The sequence below is a fragment of the Gloeophyllum trabeum genome (genome assembly GCF_000344685.1).
Source record: "Gloeophyllum trabeum ATCC 11539 unplaced genomic scaffold GLOTRscaffold_00011, whole genome shotgun sequence".
Lineage (NCBI taxonomy): Eukaryota > Fungi > Basidiomycota > Agaricomycetes > Gloeophyllales > Gloeophyllaceae > Gloeophyllum > Gloeophyllum trabeum.
This window is the reverse complement of record NW_006920420.1, coordinates 1313453-1337663: the sequence shown is the minus strand read 5'-3', so window position 1 is coordinate 1337663 and position 24211 is coordinate 1313453. Positions and strand designations below refer to the sequence as shown.

Here is a 24211-nt window from a genome sequence, read left to right as displayed (position 1 = left end):
AAATTTTTGCCCTTAGTTGTACGATCGACGTCACGTAAGTGATCACAGTCCCGCAGAATTAGGTTGCCTTTGCCGACGTTCCATACCAGTGGCTATCGGGTAAAGGAAGTCGAACCTCTGTGGTTAGAGGAGACAACAATGCCTAAGTGTATGCTTTCTGCCTGATCTTGATAGATGAGAGAGAGAGAGAGAGAGAGATTCTTTGTATTTATACTGCGAGCAGGCGAACTACTACTAGCGCCAAGGCACAGTACTACTCTACGTAGCGATAAATAGTGATAAATATTTACAACTGAGTTTCAGGAAAACTGTAATAGAGTCCACTATCAACGAGCAGAGTCTTAATGTGTGCGGTTGGGTGTGCAGGGGAGGTCAGCAGAGAGGGTCAAGGTATCATAAGCATAAGAGCATAGAATAATTCCATAGAATAGGTCAAGTAGATGGACGTCTCCTGCGCCTCCGTGTCTGTCCTCGGTTATGCGCCAACGATGGTTCATCTGTCTGTGGATCTGAGTAGACATCGGTATTCGGTGCTACGAAGCGGTCGTCGCCGGACTTGGTGAATGCGCCTGTTTTCGCAATGAAGCGGGAGAGTGCTTTGATACCCGAAGGCGTACCCAGGATGTCGCCTACCGTGGGTTGCGAGATGGGCGAGACAGATGCTAGGATATTGCGGTGGGTGTCGTACCGGGGGCATTCCAGGAGGATGTGTTGACGCGTTTGGAGTCCGGATCCGCATGGGCAAGCTGGATCCTCTGTCGGGACGAAGCGGGCGTAGTATTCCAGCAATCGGCGAAACGATAGAGAACTTTCAGAATTTTTCGCGCAGGCAGCCGAGCCCGGAAAGGTAATTATAACCCACTCGGGTCCACAGTGCACCACGACTCACCACTCTTGTTTTGATCAGGACACAGCATTAGCGGAGCAAGATTGGTGATACCCTACTCCAATAAGTAAGCCGTGGAGCGGCTGCTGAGTGCGGAAAATCTCAAACTTCTCTATCGTTTCGCCGATTGCTGTCACCCACAAAGGCATGGCCGGTGCGACATTGGGTTCTTGATAGATGATACGCTCCAGCTCGACCCACTATTCCAGGTTACCTCGGTGGAGCCATTCTTGTCGGTCAAGCCGCGAGGAAATTTTTGGAGCGTAGGAGCCTACACGTCCTTCCTTGTAAACATTGATTCAAATCATTTGTTCACAGAGAAACTAAAGGGTACGGTTTACGACAATCCAGATGCTATTCAGCGCGCAGTCGAAAACTTTGACAACAAGGCAAAGAAGTCGGTATGTGTGTGTGCTATTGCAATGCCTTCATCGGTCGTCATGTCGTTTGTGTTCCTAGTTCGATGGTACTGAGGAATACAAGCTCGTCTGTCTCCCTGGACACACCTCCATTCCTGAGTTGTGTATCACCAAGGGTCGTATCAAGATTAATGGGTTAATTCGTACTCCAGAACATCACCGCTCCTGTGATAACCATTGGAAATAGATCCGACGTGAAATATTTTTTCAAGGAATCCCTTGACATGATAAACTTGGGTTTAATGAATGCATATGAGAATGACGATGAGATGGCCGACGTGAGTTGTCGCACTGGATCTATCATGTATTCATAAGGTTGAGTTCGTTCATCTAGTGCTGGTCGGTGGATTGGCGAACTCACCATATATCTATAAAGAGGTGCTTGCCTGGGCTGATGATCATCATATCGATGTTGTCAGGCCTGAGGGATTGCTGTCGTTATATGTCCATCTTTCTCACCTAAAATACTAGCTCACCTTCTGCCATCAGGTCCAAGGCCGTTCCCCATGGCGCTCTATCGTGGTACTTAGACGATCCGATCGATGCCAGGATAACAAAAGCTTCCTATGGCGTTGAGATGCTCAATGAGTATGATCCGGCGCTGCACGATGCCTTGAGGCGTAAACCCAAGAGGGATATTGATGGCATTGACTACGTCGACAAAGTTTGGGACTGTATCCTTCCGAAGGCCAGTCGCTTGATTCCGTCTCTATGCTGACTTTGACTTGTCATGCCCTTTAGGATACGCTAGTCCTGAAAAACCAGGAGAGTCTCTTACCATACGTGTAGGATTGGCCAGAGGCGGAGGGCACAAAAGGAAATACTGCAACTAGCATTGAAGTCTATGCGTACAGGAAACGTGGAGATCCGGATTTTATCACCCGCGTGATAGCCCCTGCTATGAAGGAACGGCTAGCTCCAGGATTCGAACTCCTGTGTTTTGTTGAGGCCGACCTCAAGCCCGTATATCAAGCTGCGCGAAGCGTAGTATCCCCATTGAATGGCACGAGATACCGACGAGTTGAGGTAGTTCGCTCATCCAGAATGAGAGACATCTCGCTTAAATGATCCCACAGTACGACATATGCCTTTCGTTGGGGCAGACGGAGTTGAAGGCCCGGATTCGCTGGCGGGTAAAGGTGTGTGCAAGATGCGGAGGTATCTTCATCCTGTTGGTTTATTCACGACTGCTTCCTAGGGAAAGTGGAAATATGGGCCCGCTGCCGTAGTATACGAGTGATCCTGCGATCTAGGCCCATGTCCTTGACAGAAGAGGCAAAGGTTTTCTATGTGTTTCCCTGTTCTTATGGCAATCGCCTCTTCACTTACTATGGAATCGTTGGCTATTTTCTGGGCATCTGTGATACGATGCGATCGACCGCATTATCCTACAACAAGCCTGCTATCATATCCTCCTCGGCTATTCACCCTTTCAGGAACTTGATGACTTCCTCAGCCCATGCCTCTCCTTCACCAGACGACAGGGCCCAATGGCAACTGATATGATTGTGACCTACGTTGACGAGCAGTTTTACCTCAGTCTGCCCGCTTCTTCCACCGCCAGCCTCCTTTAGGTGCTTCTCCAGTTCCTTCCTGAAATCCTCGTTTGCGTCGATTATAGCCTGTGGCTCCTTTTCGCCGCGAATCATCAAGATGTCCGGTAGACTCTTAATAATATCAGTGGACGCGGTCTCGAGGAGGGTGAGTGGCTCCTTTTCACGAATTTCCGCGGGGCTGCCGTATAATTGCTCAAGGACTACCGGATCGGCCGCGAAGGCACCGCGGAAGTGATACGCGCCTGCATTCAGCACAACCTTCTTAATTCGGGCTAGGAACCCAGGTCGCACGGACGGCGAGAGGATCGCTGGGTGGAGGAGAAGAGTGCTGATGTATGTGGCCCCGGCTGAATGGGCCATGATGCAGGCGTTGTCGACATCGGGCGCCGGGTGACCCACGAGGCGCACCTCGGGCTTGTCGTCGAAGATCCAGAGGAAGGCGTCCCGCAAGTCTTTTATGGGACCTGGAAACTTGACGTTCGGGACCAGTCGATAGTCGGCGATGATGGTGACGAAACCTCTGTGAGCGAAGTAGGCTCCGAGGCAGGGGTAGCCAAGGGACTGCGGCTCGGGGAAGACGCGATTGCCCATGGAGAACCCGCCGCCGTATACAAAGAACAAGATGGGTGCTTTGGAGGCATTGCTGATGGGGTAGTAAACATCGAGCTACCGGGCAGTCAATGCATGCGACACGCAAGGAGCAAGATCTATGATTCACCTGATGTCTTGCGGTTGGGCCGTACTGAAACGTCTTCCTTGGGATCTTCTCTATGTACTCTCGGTTCTTCTCCAGAAGAGGTATAAACGCGTTGATCGCTGCCAGGTGGAAGGTCAGTCAAAGCGAAAAGGGACAAAGCCGCGACCGGGAGGAGGAGAGCCAATTAAAAGACAAAAGGGGCTCTAGTAGGACCGTGAATCAGTCTCCTGCACGAGTCAGGATCATGTTCCATCCCTTTTGGTTGATGTTCCTTGCCCAGTACCCATATTGTCCGTCACCTTTACCGATCGAACTGTCTACTCACTGGATTCATGTATCAGCGGGATCGTGGTTTCTGCCGTCTTATTCACGTAGTCCATAATCGCGAATTGCTACCTTCCAGCCTAACGCCTGATGATACCAGTATCGCGTACTGGCGAGTGACACGCAAACGTAGAGCTGGTCTTGGCCATATCTGGTCTTCGAGGATGCTGCTTATATAGATTCCTTACGGGTAATACGTTTTCGATGGGGTCGGATGATACCCCGTGGGCGCGATCGAGATCTTCAAGCACGGGGCACTGAGATTCGTTGGTCCTGCAGGGATTGTTCCTTCAAATCTTGCATAGAGTTGTAATTGCCGTGCAGACAATATATAGAGATTCCGACCTACCCATGAGAAGTCGTACATGTCATCGAAAACGCTGAAGTCAGTAGAACATTATTTATACCTCCTATTCCGCGTGATAACGAGACCTTGACGGGGTGAATTCACCGGCATCTATTAATTTACTGTGATCCTGAGACGAGTACCATTGATGACTTTTGATCGTACATGCGCTTATAAGTGAGTTATGGCTCGAGACCATGGTGCACACTCCTTCATATACATCCCCAATCTACGACAGACGACTCTTCGCGCAAGCCAGGAAAGGGTCAAGTGCGATCAAGTCGAAGACTCAGATACATGTACTAGAACTTGAAGAGTCAGAGTCGATCGATGAAGGTGAGGCAGAAATATAGAGTTAAGGAAATGCTGACTAAGCATGGTCACGAGACCCGGCGCGTCGTCCATTTAGCCTCGACGCGTCTGAGAGGGTGAGACAGCGACGGCCGTTGGGGTGGAACCCTCTCGCGCGTGTTTCCCCATCTGGCGCCATCTAATCCTGAGGGCCGCAAGATATCATACCATACTGAGATCAGCACTTGTGCTCGGCCAAAGTTAACATGCCTATGCGACCTTACCCGCCCGTAAAGGTGGGCAAGTTCGAATACGACGCCAACGGTCTTACTATCTAGGGACACAAGATGGCAAACAAACAGGTAACTTACTCTTCTTCCCTGCAATATGCCGGCGGTATCTGATACGTCCTGGTAGCAAATTAAACGCTATCTGCAACTAACCCCGGGGTCAGCCGGCAACATGACCGCCAGGCAAAAACGCGCTCTGAAGAAGCCCAAATCTTGGTGGGAGGCGCAGATCGCGTTCTATGTCCTCAAGCTCGGGGGGAAGTCCAAGTCCATCGCGGCGATGCAAGACAGCCTCCGCACAGCCGTCGACGCTGGCTCGCTCTCCGTGCCCCAGGCCACGCTGGAGGTGGAAGCCAAACTGAAAAGCGAATACGACGGGCTCAGGGACCAGCAATACGCTGCTTGCGCTACCGACGAAGAGCGGCTCCGGTTCGACGCGGGACGTTTCCTGCGCGAGACGTTCGATGCCCCGGTCGGCTTGTACGTGGTCAAATGCAAAGGCCGTGAATACCTCGACCACAGCAGTGTGCGCGAATTGGCCGAGAAACTTGAACTGCACACTGGCGGGTTCAGTGGCGTCGATGTGGATGGGGGACACGCGCAGTGGGTTGTGGTCGGCCGCGACGAGGCTGTTGTGAGGGAGCAGGCGGACTGGATCGAAAGCGAAGCGCGGCGGAGAAGCCGTGAGCTAGCGGAGGCGGAGGCTCATACTTCCAAGAAGAGCAAGAGTAAGAGGTCAGCCACGCATGTGGATGATGGGGGTAACGATGGCGGGTGGGTAATTGGAAGGCCAGCCAAACGCGGCCGAAAAGCGTCGAGCCAGCAATCGAGTGAAGATGGTGATCTCGGCAACGAATACTTTTCCGACGAAGACCTCTCCAACGCCGCCTCAGATGAAGGTGAAGACGACCTCGAATACACCCGCGACCCCGCCCTCAAACCCATCACGAACCGCAAATTCCCCGACGCGCTGGACGTCACCGGTACCTGGACGATTAGCGCTCCCGCACTCGCCGCCAACTGGCCTGACGTCTCCGGGAATATGCACTTCAACATCGCTAAACTGACCACGGCCAAGGGCAAGAAAGGGAAAGGAACAAGTGGGGACGTCCTCTTCGCGGCCTTCAACCTCGGCATCCTCGAAGGCGTCATCGCCTTCGACAAACCACCTACGCCCAGTTCACTCGAAACCACCTTCCTCTGGCGTGGACGCGAGACGGGCGAGGGCGAGATGCAGACTGCCCAGGACTTCAACTGCGGCAAGTTGACTTTTGATACTGACCGTGACGAGGGCAAGAACACGAACAAGTTTACGGGCGTCTTCGCGAGCACGTACGGTACCTGGAATATCGAAGGCACGAGGGTGAACAGCAAAGCTTTCTCTGGCTCCACTTTCAAAGAGGAGTATAAAGGTTATACCGAGGAAGCCTACGAGTATGAGCGGGTTGCTCGGTGGCACTGAAGACACAAGTGCATTCCAGTCTTGAGCTTCTCATGAAGAGTACTCACTAATATGCACATAAACCGCCGTTCCGTTATTGTTATTGGTTGTACAAATGTAAATCTGCATATAGAGCATGATCCATTAGCGTTATGACTGCACCAACATCAGAGTCAAAGCAGTCCACATCCGCGGGGTATCCAAGCTTCCACATAGATAGACACGTCGACGTCCCGCTTGCGTCCCACCACCTCCCGCGCTGCTCAGCCGGGCCAGTCGAGTGCCAGTCGCTGTCGCTGCAGCGTTATTTTGCCACCGGCAACTTCCGACTAGCTCAACCTCTCACTTCTCCTGCTACATTGGCCTTTGCAATCCACATCCATCATGACGAGCCAGTTTCCTTGGGACAAGCTAAGAGCAGAGACCCTACGAACGTTATGCAAAGAGCTGGGTTTTCCTGCAAAATTGAGCAGAAGGGATGAGATGATCAAGGCACTCGCGGCAGTTCAGGAGCACGGCCGTACGCATCTCTATCATTCCCAGGCTACGAGCGAATGACAGAACAATAACCTGACCTTAGCTTGGTTGTAGTGGAAGAAACCTTGGAACGCTTTGATGAGCTCGTGCCCGAGGGAGAGGCTCCTGCTGCAGCGGGTACTACGACCACCGCGTTCCAGCGGCCGAAACGTCCTAGGAAGTCGGATGCGGAGGTAACGATGTCACGTAATGTCAGGAAGAAGGGAATGGAGCTGCGATCAGGTCTGCGTGCGGATGGTGGGCAGCTCAAGAAGAGACGGAATACATTTGATGGGGTGGTCATCGAGAGTAAGAAGCCCGACGCGACAGCGCCTCCCGTCACCACGCGTCGGAGAGCTGCACCCCCACGAAAGAGACGTAGAACTGCCACTAAAGCGAAGGAGTCTCGAGCGATTGAAGATGAGGAAGACGAAGTAGATGCGCAGCCTGCGGATGAGAATGAGGAGGGAGCGGAAGGGGCTGGCCAGGCAAGTGATGCGCAAGTGCCGGTGTCGTTCGGTAAAGTACCTTGGCTTCGGCATCCGAACACCTCGCTTACCCAGTTGTACGCATAGCTGCTCTAGCAGATAATGACGCCGATGGTGAATCCGAAGGTGGCGCTGACCGCGACCGCGTCCTCCCCATCGCGAACAGTTATGTCGTGAACGAAGTGGTGATTACTGAAGTTGTAAATACGGAGTCGGCATGACTTTGCTTCCCAGCGGTTGTGCGTGGTATATGTTCATTTGATGTCTACTGCCCTGGCATGCCTGCCTTCCCTGTTGTACTTTCCTGGACTCTAGTGTTCAACATGCCTCCTGTAAGGCCTGTACAGTGTGCTGTATGTTTCTTGGACAATACCATTACAGGAGATGTACCGTACACTGAGTCTGATAAATTTCGAGTAATCCCAAGGTAATCCATCATCGGTCGCGTCGGTCACGTGCGCAGCCACAAGCCACCGTAGCCTGAGGCTGTAGGGCCTCAGCTTCTCTTGCGTCCTGCTTCTATGCACCATCCGAATGCCACTCACTACCGGGAAGGCTTAAACCGTACCAAACATCCCGTACAGAACGGATCCAATTCCCATAGTGAAGCCCGCGGGGACAGATCGCAGACTGACAAACACCTCTATTTCGACCGTGATGGCCCGAGAGAAGTGGAAAGCCCGTGGTCGAGAAAACGCCAGAGGCACGACGACTATCCACGCATCTTCAAGTACGAGGACGGCAGTGGACATGAGGATTTTTCTCGGGATGCGAAGCGGGAGAAGACAGATGGAGACGACAGGAGTGAGACAGGAGTGCACGAGCTGTACGTTTATTGCAATATTTACTTGCTAGTCATTCTACTTACATTACACTGATCTTAGCCGTATCAAAGGGTATGAATCAGTCTATCTTCTGGATTCCTCTGACTGGTCTTATTGAAGGGCGAGTCGAAGAATGGAGAACGATGAGGACGAAATGTATGTCTTCCACCCCTCGTCATGATCTTCGGCGTCCTGAGATCCTCTATTTAAGTGTAGATGACAGCGATACTGATGAACGGTATTAGTACCTATTATATGGTCCAAGGGTCTTGTAGAGATACTATTTTCTATAGTTTGCCGCGCCACCAACAGGACGCAGCTTCAGCCCGCGACGACGCAAACAGGGAGACTCAGAGTCGCAGCGTGGGTTCCATCTCATTTGACCCACGTGTTATCACTCACTCAATGCTGTATCTAGAAGCATGGCTCTGGGCTGGTCCGCCGTCCGTCTGTAATGAAGTTATGGACAGCCGTGTCCGATCATTTGGGACATCTTTGGCCGCAAGCACCCCAGGAAGGCCCTCCTGAAGCGCCTGGACCGTCCGCAGAAGAACAAGAAGCCGGTGAATCATCATTCACGTACCAAGAAGAACTGGTGCTTGTCCGGGCGGAGCTGGGAGAAGCCACGCGTACAGCAGCAGAGTATCGTCTCAAGGAGGAGGAGTCCCAACGGCACCTTGCCGAAGCTCGCGCAATGCTTCAGCGTGCCGAGCAGGAAAAGGTCGCGGCGTTGGAGAGTCGTGAAGAGATTTACGAAACAGCAAGGAAGCAAGAAGCCGATTGTCACAAGCTTCAGCAGGAGAAAGCGCGACTTCAGGCTACTCTGGCTAGCAAAGATAGGCAGCTGAAGGACGTTGAGCGCTCCTACGACTCCCGTATTCAAGGTCTGCTGGAGGAGAAAGGGAATCTCAAACGAGAACTGAAAGCACAGAGAGCGAAGTCACAGCCACGGGGGCAGGCCTCGTCCGTCCGGTCCACAACTCCTGTAGACTTCGAGTCCGGCCCCGACCAAGTGTCGGAGATGTTCCTAAAGAGCCAGGCACCGTTCTCCGTTGAGAGCATCAATACAGCTGTGGACGACCTGGTGATTAACATCATGGAGAAGGCCGGTGAACTGTCGGCGGCTTTTGCTGGAGATACGGCCGCTGCAGGACTTGCAGAAATGCATGCGCCCGACTCAACTCCAAAATCCGCAGGCGCCCTGGAAAACGCATTACAGCCTCGGTACGAAGTTGATCAAGAAGGCCGAGAGCTGTTGCTTGATGCTTTATTGCATCATGAGGTGTTGTCTGATATCCACCACGTCTTCTTTAGCATCAACACATCCACCGTCAACTTCCAGGGCGCTTCTCTTCTAGATGATTTAGAAAGGCGGTTAGGCAAGAAAGGTGAGTTCCCAAAACGTCATGTTGTCTCATCTACTTAGTAATTCCCAGAATCCTGGAAGACTGTGCAAAAGTGGCGTTCCCTGACGGCAGTGTGTACTGAAGATCTTATTGACCCTACAATGTCCGAGGAAGTCGGTCGGAATATGGGCGAAAGGGTGATAGAGCAGGTCGCCCTTGCTTATCGTGTCCCGGCCCAGGTTTTGGACTCCATGCGGGAGGACATATTTTCGGGGCTATCTACAACTTACAAGATGGCTCGCGAGCTCTCGCTTGTGATGAAACGCGATGTATTAGCAGTCCGCTTGATGGTGGGGGCCGTTTCGGAGGGAACTTTCGACCATCGCGCGGTCGATAGTCAGTGGCCTGAAATGGGTGTCAAGGAAGGCGATCGCATTGTCGGAGCGTATGGGCTAGGCTTATCTAAACTAAGCGCAGATGGGCGCCTGCAATCCCTGACTCGTCCAAAAGTTGTCACCGAGGCATTATTCCGGCAGCTCTCTCCTGCATGACTCGGAAAACCAGAAACAAGCTAAGAGCACCTTACACGGCCTTAATAGAACGTGGGTAGTCCTTTCACAAACTTACTCTATTCATATGCAACAGTCGCATCGCCATACACCCATTCACCCTAGGGAGGACATTAGTAAGCGCTAGTGAACCTTCGCTTCGTATTAGGCCACCTACATTTTCCTTCCAACGCATCTGGGCTGTCAGTTCTGTCTCACCTAACTGTAAGCAGACCTCGAACTAGGGGCAGTGGCTTGGTTAGAATTCGGAAGGAGTCCAGAGCACCGTGACACTTACCTCGACTTTTCGATAGCGTTGACCCGTCGTAGGGGACAAATGGGATAGTGAACTCTCGAAACACCGTCGAAGATCACCTTTTATCGTGCATAACACTTCGAATCCCGGTTGCAGCATGTCCTTTCCTGCCATTCGGAGGTAAGCTCAATTTACCAAGGAATTTAGACTCGGATATGCATACCCAGGAATCTGAGGAACTTCGGCGGCTTGGCTCTCCGATATATATAGATGTCGACTTCTTTCAGGAAGTTGTCACTGGGTCCTTCATTCCATTCAACGTAGAACGGCTTAGTAAACTGCTTCGTGCTGTCAACTGAAGTGTTCTTGGTGCCGTGGACGCTCGTCAGTACGGAACACGGTTGACAGAGATAGTCTTCACATACTTTAGGCAAAATACAGGACCAGGCACCAAGTACTCTCTCTCGCCCGTCCAAACCGATTTCTCTCGGGCGCTGCCTTGATTCCTCGCAACTCGGGTCGTACGATATCCGGATCTGAATACCATAATGACACTTTGATACTCGGGCTGAGACGCTATCATCGATATGCCACGCAAGGGCGCCATTAGCTACCGCCTTCGTGCTGGAGAAGGGTTACGTCAGACATGTATCTGTGTATTTCATGGACGTGCGTACGTCGGTCCATCAGGCCTGCTGACGGGAATGCCGTTCTCTTCACCCCATTTCACCAGCTGCGAATACACGTAGGGTGAGCTGGCCAGGCCCCCCACGAGTATAATTTTCTATCGCGCAGCTGAGTTCAACTCCGGACTCAAGAGGTGGGTCATGGTCGGGGACTCACATCCGCCAGACGGTCGCCGTTTTCGAAAGCTATCTCCAGCCCTTCTTTGATAGACTTGAGGGAGGGCTCGAAGAACGCCGCCATGTCCTGCCTAGGATGTATCCGACATGAGTGCTTGGCGCAGCAGATAGCGATAGAGCATGCCTACCCCGAGATTTTCAGACGCCCTCGCACGATCCCGAGGTCGGCAACGCTCTTGAACCCATTCAGGTTGATCCAGTACGTTGCTTCAGGGTTGTCAAACTACAAGTGGCTGAGTCGCTTGCTGCGCAAATCCAGCCAGAAACGAAATCTACCTTGCGCTTAGCGTTCTTGTCGAAGTCATCGGTTGCTCGCTGTATGGCCTCCTCGTTGTCCCACTCTGTGCCCGCCAGTCGGACTGAAGAATGCATTCAAGGGCGCAATCGTATGAGCGGAATGCGAAGCAGACCCCGTGAGACATTACCAACCTTTCAAGTACTCTTTTGCGGCCTGCGTGATGAATACTGCGCCAGCTAGGTAACCTACGAGCCGGAGGTGTGAGATCTGAGACTCATAAAATCGGGAACCGGATGAGCTCACATCTTGAGGCGGACGACTCTTCCAGCCTGAGGGGAGAAAGTTCCTTGATGCGGTAGCCCCTACAGAGTGCCCGATATCAGGTCATGGACGGTAGTTCGCATAGCAGTGGGCCTAACGTGATATCCACCGTGCCACCTGAGGTAATGCAGTGAGTTTCAGACACAGTCCCCAATGAAAGGGTCTTACCTCCGCAATCACAAAGAATGAGATGGCCATCTTTCTTTCCACCGGAAGACAGTTGAGCAAGTCCATCGTATGCAAAGCTATGTCCACTAGACTCACCACCAACCAGTCGCTGACACAGCCGCTATCCACCGCATACAACACCGCGGCCTGCGACCCCAGTCAGCCATCCATCCCCAACGAGCGCATGCACACGTACCTCTGCCTCCGTCACAAACCGAATCCGCCGCGCCCCGTCCGCGCCAACGAGCCCTGCCTTGATCGCCGCCGCGCGCATCTTGTTCTGCTGCGCGCCCTCCCACCCATTCGGCGTCGTGAGGATCACGTACATCGTCGCGCTCAGCGTTGTCCACATGTTCGCACCCTCGCCGTACGTGGTCGTGATGTACTCCTTTACCTGCGTCTTTACATACTCGAGGTAGTCCGCGAAGACGTCCTCGGCGGTGCGGTGCAGCGGGAGCGCGGGGAGCTTGAGGTCCCTGATGATGGGGAGGTGCCCCGGGCGCAGGTGTAGCTTCCACCTTGCGTCTCAATTGAGTCGAGGTGAGGGGGACTGCAGAGACGGGCAGGAGGCACACCATTCGGCTTTGTACCACTCGTTGGCTTCGGCTGCCATGATCACGTCCTCGTCATCGGTCTCCGCAGCGAATGCACAAGGATTGCCTCTCTTATCATAGTAGAGCACAGATGGCACTTTGGCATCCGCAGTGACCTAGAAATTGTCCGTGGAATGTGTTGCCTTTCTCCGCAAAGTGGATGTTCCCAACTTACCTGCTTCGGCCAGCGGAGGACCTGCAGTCGTGTTCAGTAAGTGCAGAACATAGTACTAGGTGTACAGACCTCTTCGAATTTCGGGATCCGGCCTTCCTGGAGAATGCAAAACGAGGCCGCGGTGAAAGTAGTTCCAACGTCTATAGCGACCACGAGCCTCCTGCCCTTGCCCGCATACGGCTTGCGTTGATTGTTACTGTCGGACATTCGCCAAGATTTATAGCATATAATAAACAATAATTCAGATACTAGTAGCAATTATGCAAGAGTGTACCGGTAGCGTTTGTGGGGGAGGTGTACCACCGTTGGAAACAAAGAGACAGGGGACGGTCACGCCACACGCGACTGTGACAGCTCGTGAATACCGCGTCTCATTAGAAGCTGATCAGAATCACTCACAGATTTGGGATTCACCCATCGCCTACAAAATACCATTTGGAGATTCAACTTGTACCGAAAATCAACTAGAGATACATTTATTTAACCACGAAAACCCGAAGGACGCCGCTAATTAGCCAAAGAATAACCAACATCTCCATTCACGCTGTCCTGCATCTTGACCAGCCTACCCAGCATCGCCCGGCCCTTCTCGTCCAGGGTCTCGCGGAACTGCTCGCTCTTCATCCAGTCCAGCCCGTGCTGCAGTATATTCCTCGCGCGCGTCGCCCCGCCGCGCGTGTCCCCCATTGTCGCGTGCAGCGTGGCGCGCTGCTGGGCGCGTGAGTAGGTCGCGCAGTGCAGAATGTTGGAATTGTAGAACACCGTCTCGCCCGCTGAGGGATGCATGAGTCCACGGAGAAGAAGGTAACTGACAGAGGGTGGAAGAGGGGGGACTAAATGGAGTCACGCCTACCCTTGATAGTCACTTGGATCGCGCCGGGCATGTCCATCGGGTCCTTGGGTGCTTCAGAGGTGGATGAATGCTTCCTTTGCTCGGGTGTCCGCGGGGTCTTATGCGACCCCGGGACGACGTACAGGCACGAGTCGTCGTACAGCGCGCTGCATCACATGTCGGTCATATGTATCCTTCCTTAGAGTGGACGGCTGGCTATGCGTACGTATTCCATTGAACCTGTAGTTGACCACGAGCAGCAATTAGTGCGACGGGGGTTTGGAGAGGAAAGGAAGGGGTGCTCACGCCATAATGCCAGATCCCCAGCGCCTCGCGCTCCTCTTCCTCCGTCGCGTTCTCCTTGACATCGTCCCGGTGCCATCGCAGCGCAAAATCATGCTCCGTCGGGTTGATAAGCATATTAAACAGCTCTGATTGCTCTCTCAGCTCCCTCTCCAAGCAAACAGCACCCTAGCAACTTGCACGACATACCCATCTGCAGATTCTCGTCCTCGCACCCCAACAGCTCCCTCACCACCGCGCGCACCTCCTCGCTCGTGTACCACCTCGCAAACGCCTTCTCCCCCAAGTCGGGGTGCATCACATGCTGCACGCCCCACGAGTCCGGGTTCGCCGAGTCGTACGGCGGGAACTGCTTGCCCACGACCCGGCGATGCGGCCATGACCCCTTCCGCGTGCGCTCGATGGCGCGCTCGGCGGCTTGCTGCAGCTCGGCGAAGGAGGAGGGCGGGATGAGCCCCGGGATGATGACGAAGCCTTGCTCGGCGTATTGTTGTCGGAGGCGGGTGGGGAGTGGGACCACGACCATCGTGGACGGGAAGGTGTCGCTCACTGATGGTACGTAGATGAGAGGAGGTCGACCAGCTGCTTGTTCAAGTTGCCGTGATAAGAGGCTTACAGGTCATAATTCTCACGACTACAAATCTCTTACAGTACATCCTGTCCGCACTCTAATGCAGGGCATATTCACGCATGGCAGCATGCCGTAATATCGGAATACTTTTGATAACACGGAAAACAATCTAAGCTATAAGGTGCGACAAACGAGTCCAAGTGGGATTACTGATAAATAAAATTATACCTGCGGCGCTCGTTCAGCATACGCACGTAGACGATGGGGAAATGGCGAAAGGGACAATGAGCTCACCGGGATAAAAGGTGCGGGATGGCAGACAATTGCGGTCCATAACTGACATCACCGAGGTTAAGGTCGTGGCAGTCCGGCGAGGTCAGGAAACACCACTCACCGTGCAGCGTTATCGTACAGCTCGAATAGCGGAATGGCAAGGAGCTTCATGTTCTTCGGAACAGCCAGGACCTCTGCACGAGACCTTATCAGTCCTCGCACATAATTAGCCGGAGAGGAGGAAACACGCACTCCGCTCAGGCATATGCACCAAAAACAGCTTCTTGCACTCCTTCGGTTTCGTGATATGCGCCGGGATGAACGGGTACTATCCACCAACGCGTCAGTTCACTGCAGCATACATCCAGGGCTAAGAATGCCAAAAGGAGGAAGGAGGCACACACCATGAATGTCTCGAAGTTGGGACGCCACCACTGCGCAAGGCAGTCACCGATCTCCCAGTCATTGTCGATACCATGTGACGCGTTAAACTGGTGGGAATCTTTTGGCGGCGCGAGGCGCACGTCCAGCAAGCGCTTGAGGCCTTCGATCTCGTCTTCACCGGGTTTGAGGTAGTCGCCTGGTCTGCAAGGGGTGTACAGAGTTATGTGGGGACGGGTGAATGCGTGGAGCTGTCAGGAACGGGGAACGTACAGCTTGAAAAACGCGTTTGCAATTTGCAGCATCAGGATATGCGGGTGCCCGTGATCGTGCACCACCAAGATCCCCTCCACCGTCCGCCTCATGCCAAAGTCCTCATAGTTGTTCTGCAGCCGCTGGAGACGCGCAGAAACGGACGGGTCCTCCTCCGGCTGAGCTTCCTTGGTGCTAAGATGGCCTTGAGTACGTTCTTTCTCCGTTTCTCCTACGCCTGCCCCCAGTGGCGGTATGTTTTGCTCACCTGAACGTGAAGTTGGATAACGGGTAACTGGGCATGCAAGTACGGTCAACTTTGGGCATCCATGTCCCAGTATGAGTACTATAAGTACTCACAGTGGAATCGTGTTCGACATTAGGTTCGTGTAGTCTCCAGATCAATAAAGGTAGGAAGAGTTGAAAGAGACCAAAGCTTAAGCTTGGACGCGTCTGCCAAGTCCGCTAAGCGCTCGCGCAGCTTTCCCACGCCTCCGAGCCTTACGCTGCGAAGTTCGACTCGTCCAGCCAGGACGACCGCGACGCCGACTGCTGAGGCTTGAGTTTCACAGGCTTTTACTGGTACGTTCTGTGGCTCTGGAGCTCACGGATTCTCTAACGAGCTTTCTGGTGCGAATAGGGCTTTCACGACGCGAGGTGCGGACCTATACCGTCGGACATCAGTTTGTCGGGATCCTGGACGCGAAGAGGGTCGCCTTTGAGAGATTTCTGCTTGGTGGACACCTTAGTGAAGGGATTTATTCTTCTTGACTGTGGGGATAAGGAATTTGTAGTCTGATCCAAGTGAGTAGCCCCGTGAGCCGTCTACGAGGATGCAGCTTCATGGATATTTCCCTCCACTACAGCATGCCAATACGCTTGAGCAGCCTACCGCGGCCTCTGGCCAAGGTACTGAGCGCCTTCGTTGCCGCGGTTGGCCGCATGGACAAGTCCCTTTCTCCTTCCGACACCATCGCCCGCCTGCGGAAGCACACCTTTACCCTGTCCGACTCCATCTACGTCTTCCACTTGGCCCTCGCAGCCTTCTGGATCACCCTAATGCAATTCCCGCCATTCCCGTATAAACTACTAATACCCATCCTATACGCTATATTCCTCCTCATACCCCTAACCTCGCAGTTCTTCCTGCCCGCGATACCTGTCGCATCCTGGGTCCTGACATTTTACTCTTCACGGTTCATCCCTGCCTCCTGGCGACCCTCCATCTCCGTCTCCCTGCTCCCGACGCTCGAGACCGTGCTCTACGGCGCGAACGTCTCCGACATCCTCACGCGCACGACGCACCCCGTGCTCGACATCATCGCCTGGCTGCCGTACGGCATCATCCACTTCGTCTTCCCCTTCGTCGTCGCCGCCTTCCTCTGGCTCTTCCGCCCGAAGGAGGCGCTGCACCTTTGGGCGCGCGCCTTCGGGTACATGAACCTCATCGGCGTGATCATCCAGATCCTCATCCCGTGTGCCGCGCCGTGGTACGAGCTCATCTACGGGCTCACGCCCGCGAACTACTCGATGCCAGGCTCCGCGGGCGGGCTCGGGCGCATTGACGCGCTCTTCGGCGGGCACGGGTACGAGACGACGTTCTCGCACTCGCCCGTCGTCTTCGGCGCGTTCCCCTCGCTGCACGCGGGCTGCGCGACGATCGAGGCGCTCTTCATCTCGCAGTTCTTCCCCGAGATGACAAAGTACATCTGGGCGTACGCGGGCGTGCTCTACTGGGCCACGATGTACCTCACGCATCACTACCTCATCGACGTCGTCAGCGGCGCGTGCCTCGCCACCGCGTGCTTCTACTTCTTCCTCCCCGACGAGTTCCGCGGGCCGCGCGCGACTGCGCCGCCGGCATCACTTGGGCGCCGGAGCAAGTACGATCTGTATGATGTGCAGAACTCCCGCGGCCGCGTGGCGGATATGGATGAGCTTGAGCTGTCCAGCGAAGACGAGGAAGGCGCCGACATTACTTACCGCTCACCCGTGCCGGGCTCGAATAATGCGCCATTGCAACAGCAGCAGAAAGCTGTGGCGGGGAAGAAGAGCCATCGCCATACGGCGAGCATTGCGAGTTTAATCAGGGCAGAGGAGAGGGTGGAGGATGGGTGGAGTCCTATTATGGGCTCGTTTGCCTTCCCGCCGAATTCGCCTGGCAGGGACAGGGAGAGGGCGGACGAGAGGGTTTGAGTGCGGTGGTGCGGAAGTATATACCTTCTTTTGATTTTAAATGGATATTAGTGATGTTATCTATACAAAAGCCATATTACGATTGGGGGTCTTCGAGTGCCTCTTCAGCGACCAGAAGTTCACGCCTTTACTGCTCTGCCGACGCTATGCCAAAACAAGCTGTCGACGTCTTCCCCCTCCTTCCCCCACATCTTACATTCCCTCCACATCCCAGACTCCTGCCCCTCCTCCCGTATCCCCATCCCCTTAACAATAGCAGGGGTATCCCTATCCAACCTGCAGCCCCCGCAAGTCATGCTCCACAGGGGCGTCCAGAAACGCTGCCACCACCTCACCTCCGCCTGGGGGTTCGCGACATGCTCGTAAAACAAGAACTGCCCACCCGGCTTGAGCACGCTCGCCACCAGCGCGGCGAGTACGTCATCTGGCTCGGGCTCCATGGGGAACGAGCAGATTGTGAGGATGGAGATCAGCGTGTCGACGCATTGAGGCTCTGGACCGAGTGAGCGTAGTATCTGCGCGGTCGCTTCGGCGCCGTAGGGCAAAATAAGGAGGGTGTCCGCGGATTCGGTGAATCCTGCGAGCGCGGCATTTTTTCGGATTTGGCGGTGCATGAGGGCGTTGGGCTCCAGCGCGATGTATTTGGTTACTTTTGTGGGATCTAGGTACTTGACGGTGTGGCCATGCCCTGATCGGGGATATGTCAGGGGCCCCAGAGCTATGTCTACTAGAATAGAACGTGTACGCTTACCTGCGCCAATGTCGAATACAACGCCATACGCATGCGGGGTGATCAGATTTTCTTTAACTTGTTTGCCGCCCTCGTCCACGGCGGCAGACATCATTACCCAAACGTGGGACATGAATATCTCCGAGATGGCATGCGGATGCAGGAGAAGCAACGGTGATCTGACTACCGCCAGGAAGGTTGGGAACAATGCGGTCTGGAAAGCTTGACGCAGATCAGTCAAGAGACTGAACCTGGCGGACCACTTCATTGCAGAAGCAGTTCGCCGTGGATTCCTGGTAGTGATTTCTTCAAAGATGAGCACTCGGGCAGTTTGAGCGCAGTGCTAGGGTATTATGCCTATGAGCAGTTGAATATATTTACGGCCGAAGTCTCTGTGAAAGCATTACAGAGCAAGCGCCAGTCATGTGGACGTACTAGACGGAATGTGTCGGAGACAAAAGCCCGTGGGAAAATCAGCCAAAGTTTTGTTCTCTGGATGCCACACTCTGCATCACTCGCATGCATGTTCGTAGATCAATGCCTATACTGTCGGCGGTCGCACACCAAGAGGTATAGTTCCTAAGTCGAGTTAACGAAAGGATTCGTTGGCTTCTACCTAGTCATTGTCCTCTATGAGCTCTACTGGAACAAACCTTTGCTAATCCAATAGTCTATCCACATGTCGACATCGCGCTTCCCAATCTGCGGCATGTTTTTCATGGTCTCGCATGCCTTAACAGCCTCCGTGGTGGCCAATCTGGCCCAATTACCCATTTCATACTCCCGGAGACCTTTCTTTTCTGCTTCGAGATCGCCTGAAGCGATGTACGTGAAGAACTCAAGCAATTTGATTGCGGGCTGAGTCGGACAAGTCAATCAGCGAATCAGCATCGCATTCACAAGAACGAGACTCACGATTTTCTCGAGGTCCTCCTTGCTGGGATTGTTCGACCGCTTCTTCACCAGCTCCACCCATTTATCGAAAGGTACCAGCGGTAGCACGGCCTGTTGTGTACTCTCAGCTGTTTGCCCTTCTGCGATCTTCGCCACTCCGCGCTCGATCAGGGCAGCGCGCACTTCTCGAACGACATTAGTCCAGGGTACAGGCCTGGGATGGACCAAATGCAAGGTGCGAGATATCCTGCCGCCCTCAGGGGTGAACGCGACATCGAGGATGGACTGTGCTACACTGTGCATTGGCAGCCACGAGACCATCTGTTCGACATGTCATCCATTCCTTAGTGGGCGTACATGAAAAGTGACTGAAAAACTTACGCCATTGGAGTTTGGCAAGGCCCCTAGACCAATCGACGATTTTATCATGATAGGCACCCAATCCGTCAGTGCCCAAGAACCTGACGGCTCTCCCCCCGATATCTGGCCGATACGGAATGAAGTGCTTTGAAGAGGTGTTTTCAAGATTAACTGTACCCGGTTCAATCAGTGGGTCAGTCGAAGATTTATTCTGGCAGTACATACCTGTTCTGCCACGTATTTACCTGGCCTCTTCGTTAATAACATCTCACATCGAATGACAGCATTATTGCTTACTTTCGCCATATCCATTACCAACAGCTACTTTCGCATCTAGAGCTCCTTCTTCGGGCGCTGGACCCTTGTCGGTGTCCCAATGCTGCAAGACTGCGATGGAGGACGTGAACAAGAATCGTACGCGGGACCAATGGGGCGAAGACAGAGAAAGAGCAAGGAGACTGCGCACGCCGGCGACGTGCGACTCGAAGGATGACAGCGAAAGGTTGAAGTCCAGCCGCCAGGCATTATGAATGATATGCGTGCAAGTTCTTTGCAGCTAGATTCATCTTTCATCAATTACCTCACTCCAGGATAAACAATACCCAACGCACCTCTGCGTAGACTGCAGGGTCCAGACCAAGGTTTTCGTGCGCTGCATCTCCTTCAAGGAACTCGACCTTTAGTGGTGCGACAGCGTCTTCCAACAGACCAGCATCGAACCCTTTGTCGACAAAGGCTGCCTTTTGCCTCTCCGAGGAACTCGCGGCACTAGACTTCCTGTTATATGCATACACCTTCGCGACGTTCTCGTTCCGCAGCAGCTGGAATAGAAGATGGGTGCCTAGAGTTCCTGTAGAACCGGTCAAAAGAACCACAGCTTTGGGTTCCTTCGGGCCCGCTAAGGTGGCGCTGTACTTGGCTATCATGTCGATCATCTCCGCCGCCGGATCATGACTGCTTGCATCGGCAGCCTGGGGGTCAACCAGAGACACGAGCTTATTGGCGAGCTGTTTGATGGTCGGGTTCGCAAACACTATGTTCTGGTTGACTTGTGAAGCTGCTTGTTTCGCAGACGGAGACTCCGAGGAGCGGAGGGCGCCGATGATGCGGTTTCTGAGGAACGTTGCGCTCAGACTGGTAAGATCGATGTTTCAATGAGTGATCCTAAGCTCATTATCTCGAAGAAGTCTCATTGCATACCTGTCGAATCCCTGTGCAAACAAATCCATGTCAACCTCCGGAACATCGTCATTATTAATTGCTGCGGCTTGCTCAACGAGCCATTTTGTGACGACCGGTGGAGTCCAAGACTCTGGAGGGGCAACATCTCCGGCCTTTGTGCTCGCTTCCACCGTCTCGTACCTGATGCCATCAACAATCAGCAAGGCGAATGTGATTTCTATGTTAGGTGCCTACAGGTCTTCAATCTCCTGTGCGTACTCGTTCAGGGTGGCCTTGCGCATGACAGTACCCTTCGGTGCACGCATCATGGGCTTCCAGGGCGACGTCACGAGGATCATCTCCTTGAAGATACGACTGAACGCAGGCGCTGTGTCGTTCGCTTCCTCAACCGCGGGCCTGATGTACCACATCCAGTTGAGTTTACCACAACTCGACACTAAAGAAGATCACAAACCAAATGCTGTTTCGGAAGGCTGCTAGGGCTGCTTGATCACTCGGGTCAAAGGCATACTGAGCCTTTGGCTCAACCAGAACGCCGACTTGGTTGCGTTCGCGGCCGAACATAATTGCCCCCTGGACCATAGGATGCGCGAGGATCATGCCTTCCAAAGGCCCTGGAACAGTTTTCTCGCCTGGACAAAAGCAGAATAAATAAAGATAGAAGCAAGTGGGATTTGTGTGCCGCACCATTGGCGAGGATTAGAACATCGTCACTTCTGCCTACACTGCACAGAAAGGTTATCCAATATATATATGCCGAGGGCGTTCAGACATGGGAGACTACGTACACTTTCCACAAGTTTTCTTTAGTCGGGTGCTTGACGAAGACGTCAGATGTCGCATACCCATCGACGTCTGCGAGGTTGATCTTGGCTACATGGTGCGTGTCCGTATTCTACGAAGACCATTTAGTACAGGAAGGCAAAGGCCGCCTTCGCTAGACGACCTACCAACATCTGCAGTTCATAAGAGCCATCGCCCTGAGGGATCCACCGCGGTAATGAGCGCTCAGTTATAGCTATATATTGCCAGTCCTCTGGAGCCTTTCCGTTTGCGTCGGGTAAAATGGACATGGGAATTCCCATCTCCGTAGCGCCGTACAATGACACCAATCTTACGCCTTGAGAGACGAGGTAGTCACCGACTTTAGAGGATAATGGGCCGCCAGAGGACGCCTTGGCTGTAGATTTAGTACGTGATACGATATGTGATATTCTTCTTCCTTACCGCAAACTCGCAGGATGCGAGGAACTCCACGCCTTCCTTCGAATTCGCCCATGCCTGACTCAAATGTGACACATTAAGTCCCACTGGGCATTAAGTCAAGTAAAGGGAAAGAACGTACCTCGAAGAAACTTGGTACGGCAATAACGCAATTAGATCCCGTGAGCCTCAGTGCTTCCAGAGTGTTGTCAGGATTAGGATTGACCGGAGGCTCAGGGAAACGATGGTGGAACAGCGCTATACGTTTCCCGGTAATTAGAGGCAAGATTATCTGCATCGTGAAACCCAAGGTGTGAAAAGCGGGTAGAGCAGCCACGCCGAGGACGAGATCTTCATGTAGTCCGCGAACGTCCATTGCAGGAGCTGCACCAGTTGGCGTTGCTCGGTCAGTGGGGTTACAAAGCGCAGCTGGTTGAACACTCACGTTGGTTACACCAATCCTTGATGATGCGTACAGTCTGGGCGATTGGCTTAGGGAACCCTGTCGAACCCGACGAATGAATATAAATCAAGACATCGTCGGGAGAGAGCCGTTCGAGCGATGGATAAGGTTCGAAGTCGCCGCTAGAGCTATCCTCGTTGCCAAGGTCCGGGAACAAGTCCTTCAAGGCCGGTATTTCTTCCACTTGGAGGTCATACCGTTTGGAATCCAATTCAGCCTTGGTAGCATGAATGAGGCCTTGGACTGAGGAGGATGTGACAACCAGACGGTGGCAGTTCGTCTTCTCGAGCATGCTGCACACGGCTGGCCCCGAGTTACGAGGCGATATAGGGAAAGGCTGGCTCAAGCGTCAGGACTAGCCGTCGAGTTAGTATACAGGAGAAGCACGCACAGTAAGTCCACCTCTGATCATGCCCATGAGGACAGCCGTGTACAATAGTGTGTCGCAGTTGGCGATCAGAGCTACTACCTCGCCCTTGCCATGATTTTTGCTAGGTCTCAGGCGATAAGCAGCGCGATGAACCGCTCGTCCCCATCCCAAGAATGATACCTTCGAGGTCTCGGATGCAGTGTCCGCAGCGGGGAACACAGCATACGTGTGATCAGCATTGTGAGCGAGGTGGAAGTCCACAACGCTCTCGAAAGAGAGAGTCCCGTCTAATGCTGGAAGTTGCATACTGAAGGATTGAAGTGGTGACTGACGACAGAGATAGCTAGCCCTTTTTATAGCAGGCTACCCTGTGGATGACAAGGACCGATCCGCAGGTGCCGCGGGCGTCATGCATGTTCTGTCGGCAATCCTGACAGCAGATAGACATTCTGCAATCCGTTCTACACGCAGTACGCGACGGCGAGAGTCGGCAGCGGCATAACACGGCATGGTGTCGACTCCAGGGGAAACACCTGAAATTGTCATGGATGATGCAAAGTTCAGGAAGCTGGGGACGCCAACAAAGAACCCGGTAACTTTATCTCAGTGGCTGACCAGAATAGCTCGGGCCATAGCTAGTAAGACGGGAAACTGGGAGATCCTTCCCACAAGGGCCCACTTCGCCATCAGCCTTGTATACTTGCAGACCTGTAGGCTCACGCAAGAAACCGCTCGGAACGAGTCCCAGCCGAAAGGTGGCGCTCATTCAAAAATGTTTGCTCGCGAGCCTGGAAGGCAGTCAAAATTTGTATCTTCCACGATCAAGGCGACAGATGAACGGCCGGAGATGAAAGCGGCTTTGAAAAGCTCTGCCTCCGTGTAGAACAAACTAGCAAGACAACAGCAGAGATGCCATGGTTTATGGTGTAGAGGTCCCACGTGGCCGATGCAGTCGCAGAAGCATGCAAGCCGAAGTTCCCTTCTTTCGGCCAGCTCGACTTGATGATTGGCTACCGCAAGCGGCGGACGTTCACAGATGATTGGAACCTAGTGCCGTCAGTATCGGCACCGGAAGCATTTGACGGCGTTAGGAGTAACTGCAAAGACTTACCAGAAGAGCACTGTTTGTACAGTATGTAGGCCTGTTCTGATTTATAATGCGTCACGGAAGCGAAACGGAACTGGGGGACCGTGACCTACAGTAGGCCGAGTCCGGGACCTTCCGCCGACTTCAGCGTTTCGGCGGTCAACATGCACTGTTACTTTTTATGTTACTAGATATGTGAGATGGCCTTCTGCGCCGAGCGCAACAAAGAGTAAACGTGACGGTCTCGAGTTTCGACTCGAACACCTTCCGCCGTATACGGACGACTCGTGTGCACATGGCCAAGCGGCTTGAGTCGAAAGTGGTAAAGACGTAAGGGGTTCACTAGGACTTCTTATTGGCAATGGAATAAAGTCCTACGGTAAGTTTGACTCAGTCCATCTTCTCGTGAAGATGACGAAGTTGTGGCGCAGTAAGTCAGTCACTACGGTTCTATACACATTCGGAATTCGCTCGGAAGAAGGGGAACATCGAACACGCCATAATGACTCCGTGAGGGCGCCATCCGTG

At 53.4% G+C, this 24211-nt stretch overlaps 10 protein-coding genes across 10 annotated transcripts in view; 4 read left to right on the top strand and 6 right to left on the bottom strand.

The window, feature by feature from the left end:
- The window catches only part of GLOTRDRAFT_95283 (uncharacterized protein), a gene marked incomplete at both ends in the record, with an annotated part of 4395 nt that extends 2257 nt beyond the window's left edge, over positions 1-2138 (top strand). Inside the window, 8 exons of the mRNA XM_007870382.1 lie at positions 90-148; positions 1096-1149; positions 1205-1287; positions 1346-1440; positions 1493-1583; positions 1621-1739; positions 1795-1997; positions 2047-2138. Coding sequence (XP_007868573.1) covers positions 90-148; positions 1096-1149; positions 1205-1287; positions 1346-1440; positions 1493-1583; positions 1621-1739; positions 1795-1997; positions 2047-2138 — 796 coding nt within the window. The remainder of the gene's footprint in view (positions 1-89; positions 149-1095; positions 1150-1204; positions 1288-1345; positions 1441-1492; positions 1584-1620; positions 1740-1794; positions 1998-2046) is intronic.
- Positions 2139-2729: 591 nt separating this feature from the next.
- Positions 2730-3938, bottom strand: GLOTRDRAFT_131577 (alpha/beta-hydrolase; the record flags this gene model as incomplete). The annotated part of the gene is made up of 3 exons (XM_007870381.1): positions 2730-3527; positions 3580-3677; positions 3884-3938. The coding sequence occupies 3 exons, from the start codon at positions 3936-3938 to the stop codon at positions 2730-2732; spliced, it is 951 nt and encodes a 316-aa protein (XP_007868572.1).
- Positions 3939-4981: 1043 nt separating this feature from the next.
- Positions 4982-6271, top strand: GLOTRDRAFT_131576 (uncharacterized protein; the record flags this gene model as incomplete). The annotated part of the gene is made up of 1 exon (XM_007870380.1): positions 4982-6271. One exon carries the CDS (start codon positions 4982-4984, stop codon positions 6269-6271), a length of 1290 nt encoding a protein of 429 aa, XP_007868571.1.
- A 363-nt stretch (positions 6272-6634) lies between these two features.
- Positions 6635-9975, top strand: GLOTRDRAFT_122482 (uncharacterized protein; the record flags this gene model as incomplete). The annotated part of the gene is made up of 9 exons (XM_007870379.1): positions 6635-6770; positions 6842-7285; positions 7342-7454; positions 7839-8080; positions 8139-8150; positions 8199-8234; positions 8372-8441; positions 8497-9466; positions 9515-9975. 9 exons carry the CDS (start codon positions 6635-6637, stop codon positions 9973-9975), a joined length of 2484 nt encoding a protein of 827 aa, XP_007868570.1.
- On the bottom strand, positions 7771-12808 carry GLOTRDRAFT_140147 (uncharacterized protein). The gene is made up of 24 exons (XM_007870378.1): positions 12656-12808; positions 12587-12607; positions 12394-12527; positions 12015-12336; positions 11915-11965; positions 11819-11852; positions 11749-11767; positions 11633-11691; positions 11521-11574; positions 11368-11450; positions 11220-11314; positions 11072-11162; positions 10906-11012; positions 10654-10852; positions 10452-10593; positions 10271-10395; positions 10151-10213; positions 9515-10094; positions 8497-9466; positions 8372-8441; positions 8290-8316; positions 8199-8234; positions 8139-8150; positions 7771-8080 (listed from the first exon to the last, which is right to left on the bottom strand). Exons 1-18 carry the CDS (start codon positions 12791-12793, stop codon positions 10053-10055), a joined length of 1779 nt encoding a protein of 592 aa, XP_007868569.1. The 5' UTR covers positions 12794-12808; the 3' UTR covers positions 7771-8080; positions 8139-8150; positions 8199-8234; positions 8290-8316; positions 8372-8441; positions 8497-9466; positions 9515-10052.
- Positions 12809-12991: 183 nt separating this feature from the next.
- GLOTRDRAFT_79428 (uncharacterized protein) lies at positions 12992-14247 on the bottom strand (the record flags this gene model as incomplete). Its single annotated transcript, XM_007870377.1, has 5 exons — positions 12992-13359; positions 13440-13585; positions 13645-13658; positions 13725-13849; positions 13911-14247. The coding sequence occupies 5 exons, from the start codon at positions 14245-14247 to the stop codon at positions 13094-13096; spliced, it is 888 nt and encodes a 295-aa protein (XP_007868568.1). The 3' UTR covers positions 12992-13093.
- Positions 14248-14380: 133 nt separating this feature from the next.
- GLOTRDRAFT_64009 (cleavage and polyadenylation specificity factor) lies at positions 14381-15632 on the bottom strand. Its single transcript, XM_007870376.1, has 8 exons — positions 15559-15632; positions 15467-15493; positions 15220-15393; positions 14970-15150; positions 14818-14893; positions 14687-14759; positions 14587-14628; positions 14381-14520 (listed from the first exon to the last, which is right to left on the bottom strand). Exons 1-8 carry the CDS (start codon positions 15576-15578, stop codon positions 14499-14501), a joined length of 615 nt encoding a protein of 204 aa, XP_007868567.1. The 5' UTR covers positions 15579-15632; the 3' UTR covers positions 14381-14498.
- An 85-nt stretch (positions 15633-15717) lies between these two features.
- On the top strand, positions 15718-17614 carry GLOTRDRAFT_79423 (PAP2-domain-containing protein). The gene is made up of 3 exons (XM_007870375.1): positions 15718-15780; positions 15839-16002; positions 16065-17614. Exon 3 carries the CDS (start codon positions 16066-16068, stop codon positions 17392-17394), a length of 1329 nt encoding a protein of 442 aa, XP_007868566.1. The 5' UTR covers positions 15718-15780; positions 15839-16002; position 16065; the 3' UTR covers positions 17395-17614.
- GLOTRDRAFT_45504 (uncharacterized protein) lies at positions 17514-18392 on the bottom strand (the record flags this gene model as incomplete). The annotated part of the gene is made up of 2 exons (XM_007869975.1): positions 17514-18082; positions 18146-18392. The coding sequence occupies 2 exons, from the start codon at positions 18390-18392 to the stop codon at positions 17514-17516; spliced, it is 816 nt and encodes a 271-aa protein (XP_007868166.1).
- A 371-nt stretch (positions 18393-18763) lies between these two features.
- On the bottom strand, positions 18764-22902 carry GLOTRDRAFT_46069 (acetyl-CoA synthetase-like protein; the record flags this gene model as incomplete). Its single annotated transcript, XM_007870027.1, has 16 exons — positions 18764-18982; positions 19040-19165; positions 19211-19339; positions 19400-19549; positions 19604-19623; positions 19676-19934; positions 19990-20512; positions 20795-20956; positions 21015-21192; positions 21248-21285; positions 21349-21455; positions 21511-21735; positions 21788-21841; positions 21906-22147; positions 22209-22563; positions 22618-22902. The coding sequence occupies 16 exons, from the start codon at positions 22900-22902 to the stop codon at positions 18764-18766; spliced, it is 3072 nt and encodes a 1023-aa protein (XP_007868218.1).
- Positions 22903-24211: the final 1309 nt, after the last annotated feature.

What these genes read in the sequence shown, in the direction of transcription:
- GLOTRDRAFT_79423 (XM_007870375.1), top strand. Translation starts at nt 16,066, where the DNA reads ATGCCAATACGCTTGAGCAGCCTACCGCGGCCTCTGGCCAAGGTACTG.
- GLOTRDRAFT_64009 (XM_007870376.1), bottom strand. Translation starts at nt 15,578, where the DNA reads ATGTCGAACACGATTCCACT. An exon ending in TTATCCAACTTCACGTTCAG is followed by an intron (nt 15,394 to 15,466) that starts GTGAGCAAAACA and finishes AGGCCATCTTAG; the next exon opens with CACCAAGGAAGCTCAGCCGG. An exon ending in ATCCCGCACCTTTTATCCCG is followed by an intron (nt 14,521 to 14,586) that starts GTGAGCTCATTG and finishes CGAGCGCCGCAG; the next exon opens with GTATAATTTTATTTATCAGT.
- GLOTRDRAFT_140147 (XM_007870378.1), bottom strand. Translation starts at nt 12,793, where the DNA reads ATGTCCGACAGTAACAATCAACGCAAGCCGTATGCGGGCAAGGGCAGG. An exon ending in TCCTCCGCTGGCCGAAGCAG is followed by an intron (nt 12,528 to 12,586) that starts GTAAGTTGGGAA and finishes GACAATTTCTAG; the next exon opens with GTCACTGCGGATGCCAAAGT. An exon ending in ACAAGAACGCTAAGCGCAAG is followed by an intron (nt 11,315 to 11,367) that starts GTAGATTTCGTT and finishes AGCCACTTGTAG; the next exon opens with TTTGACAACCCTGAAGCAAC.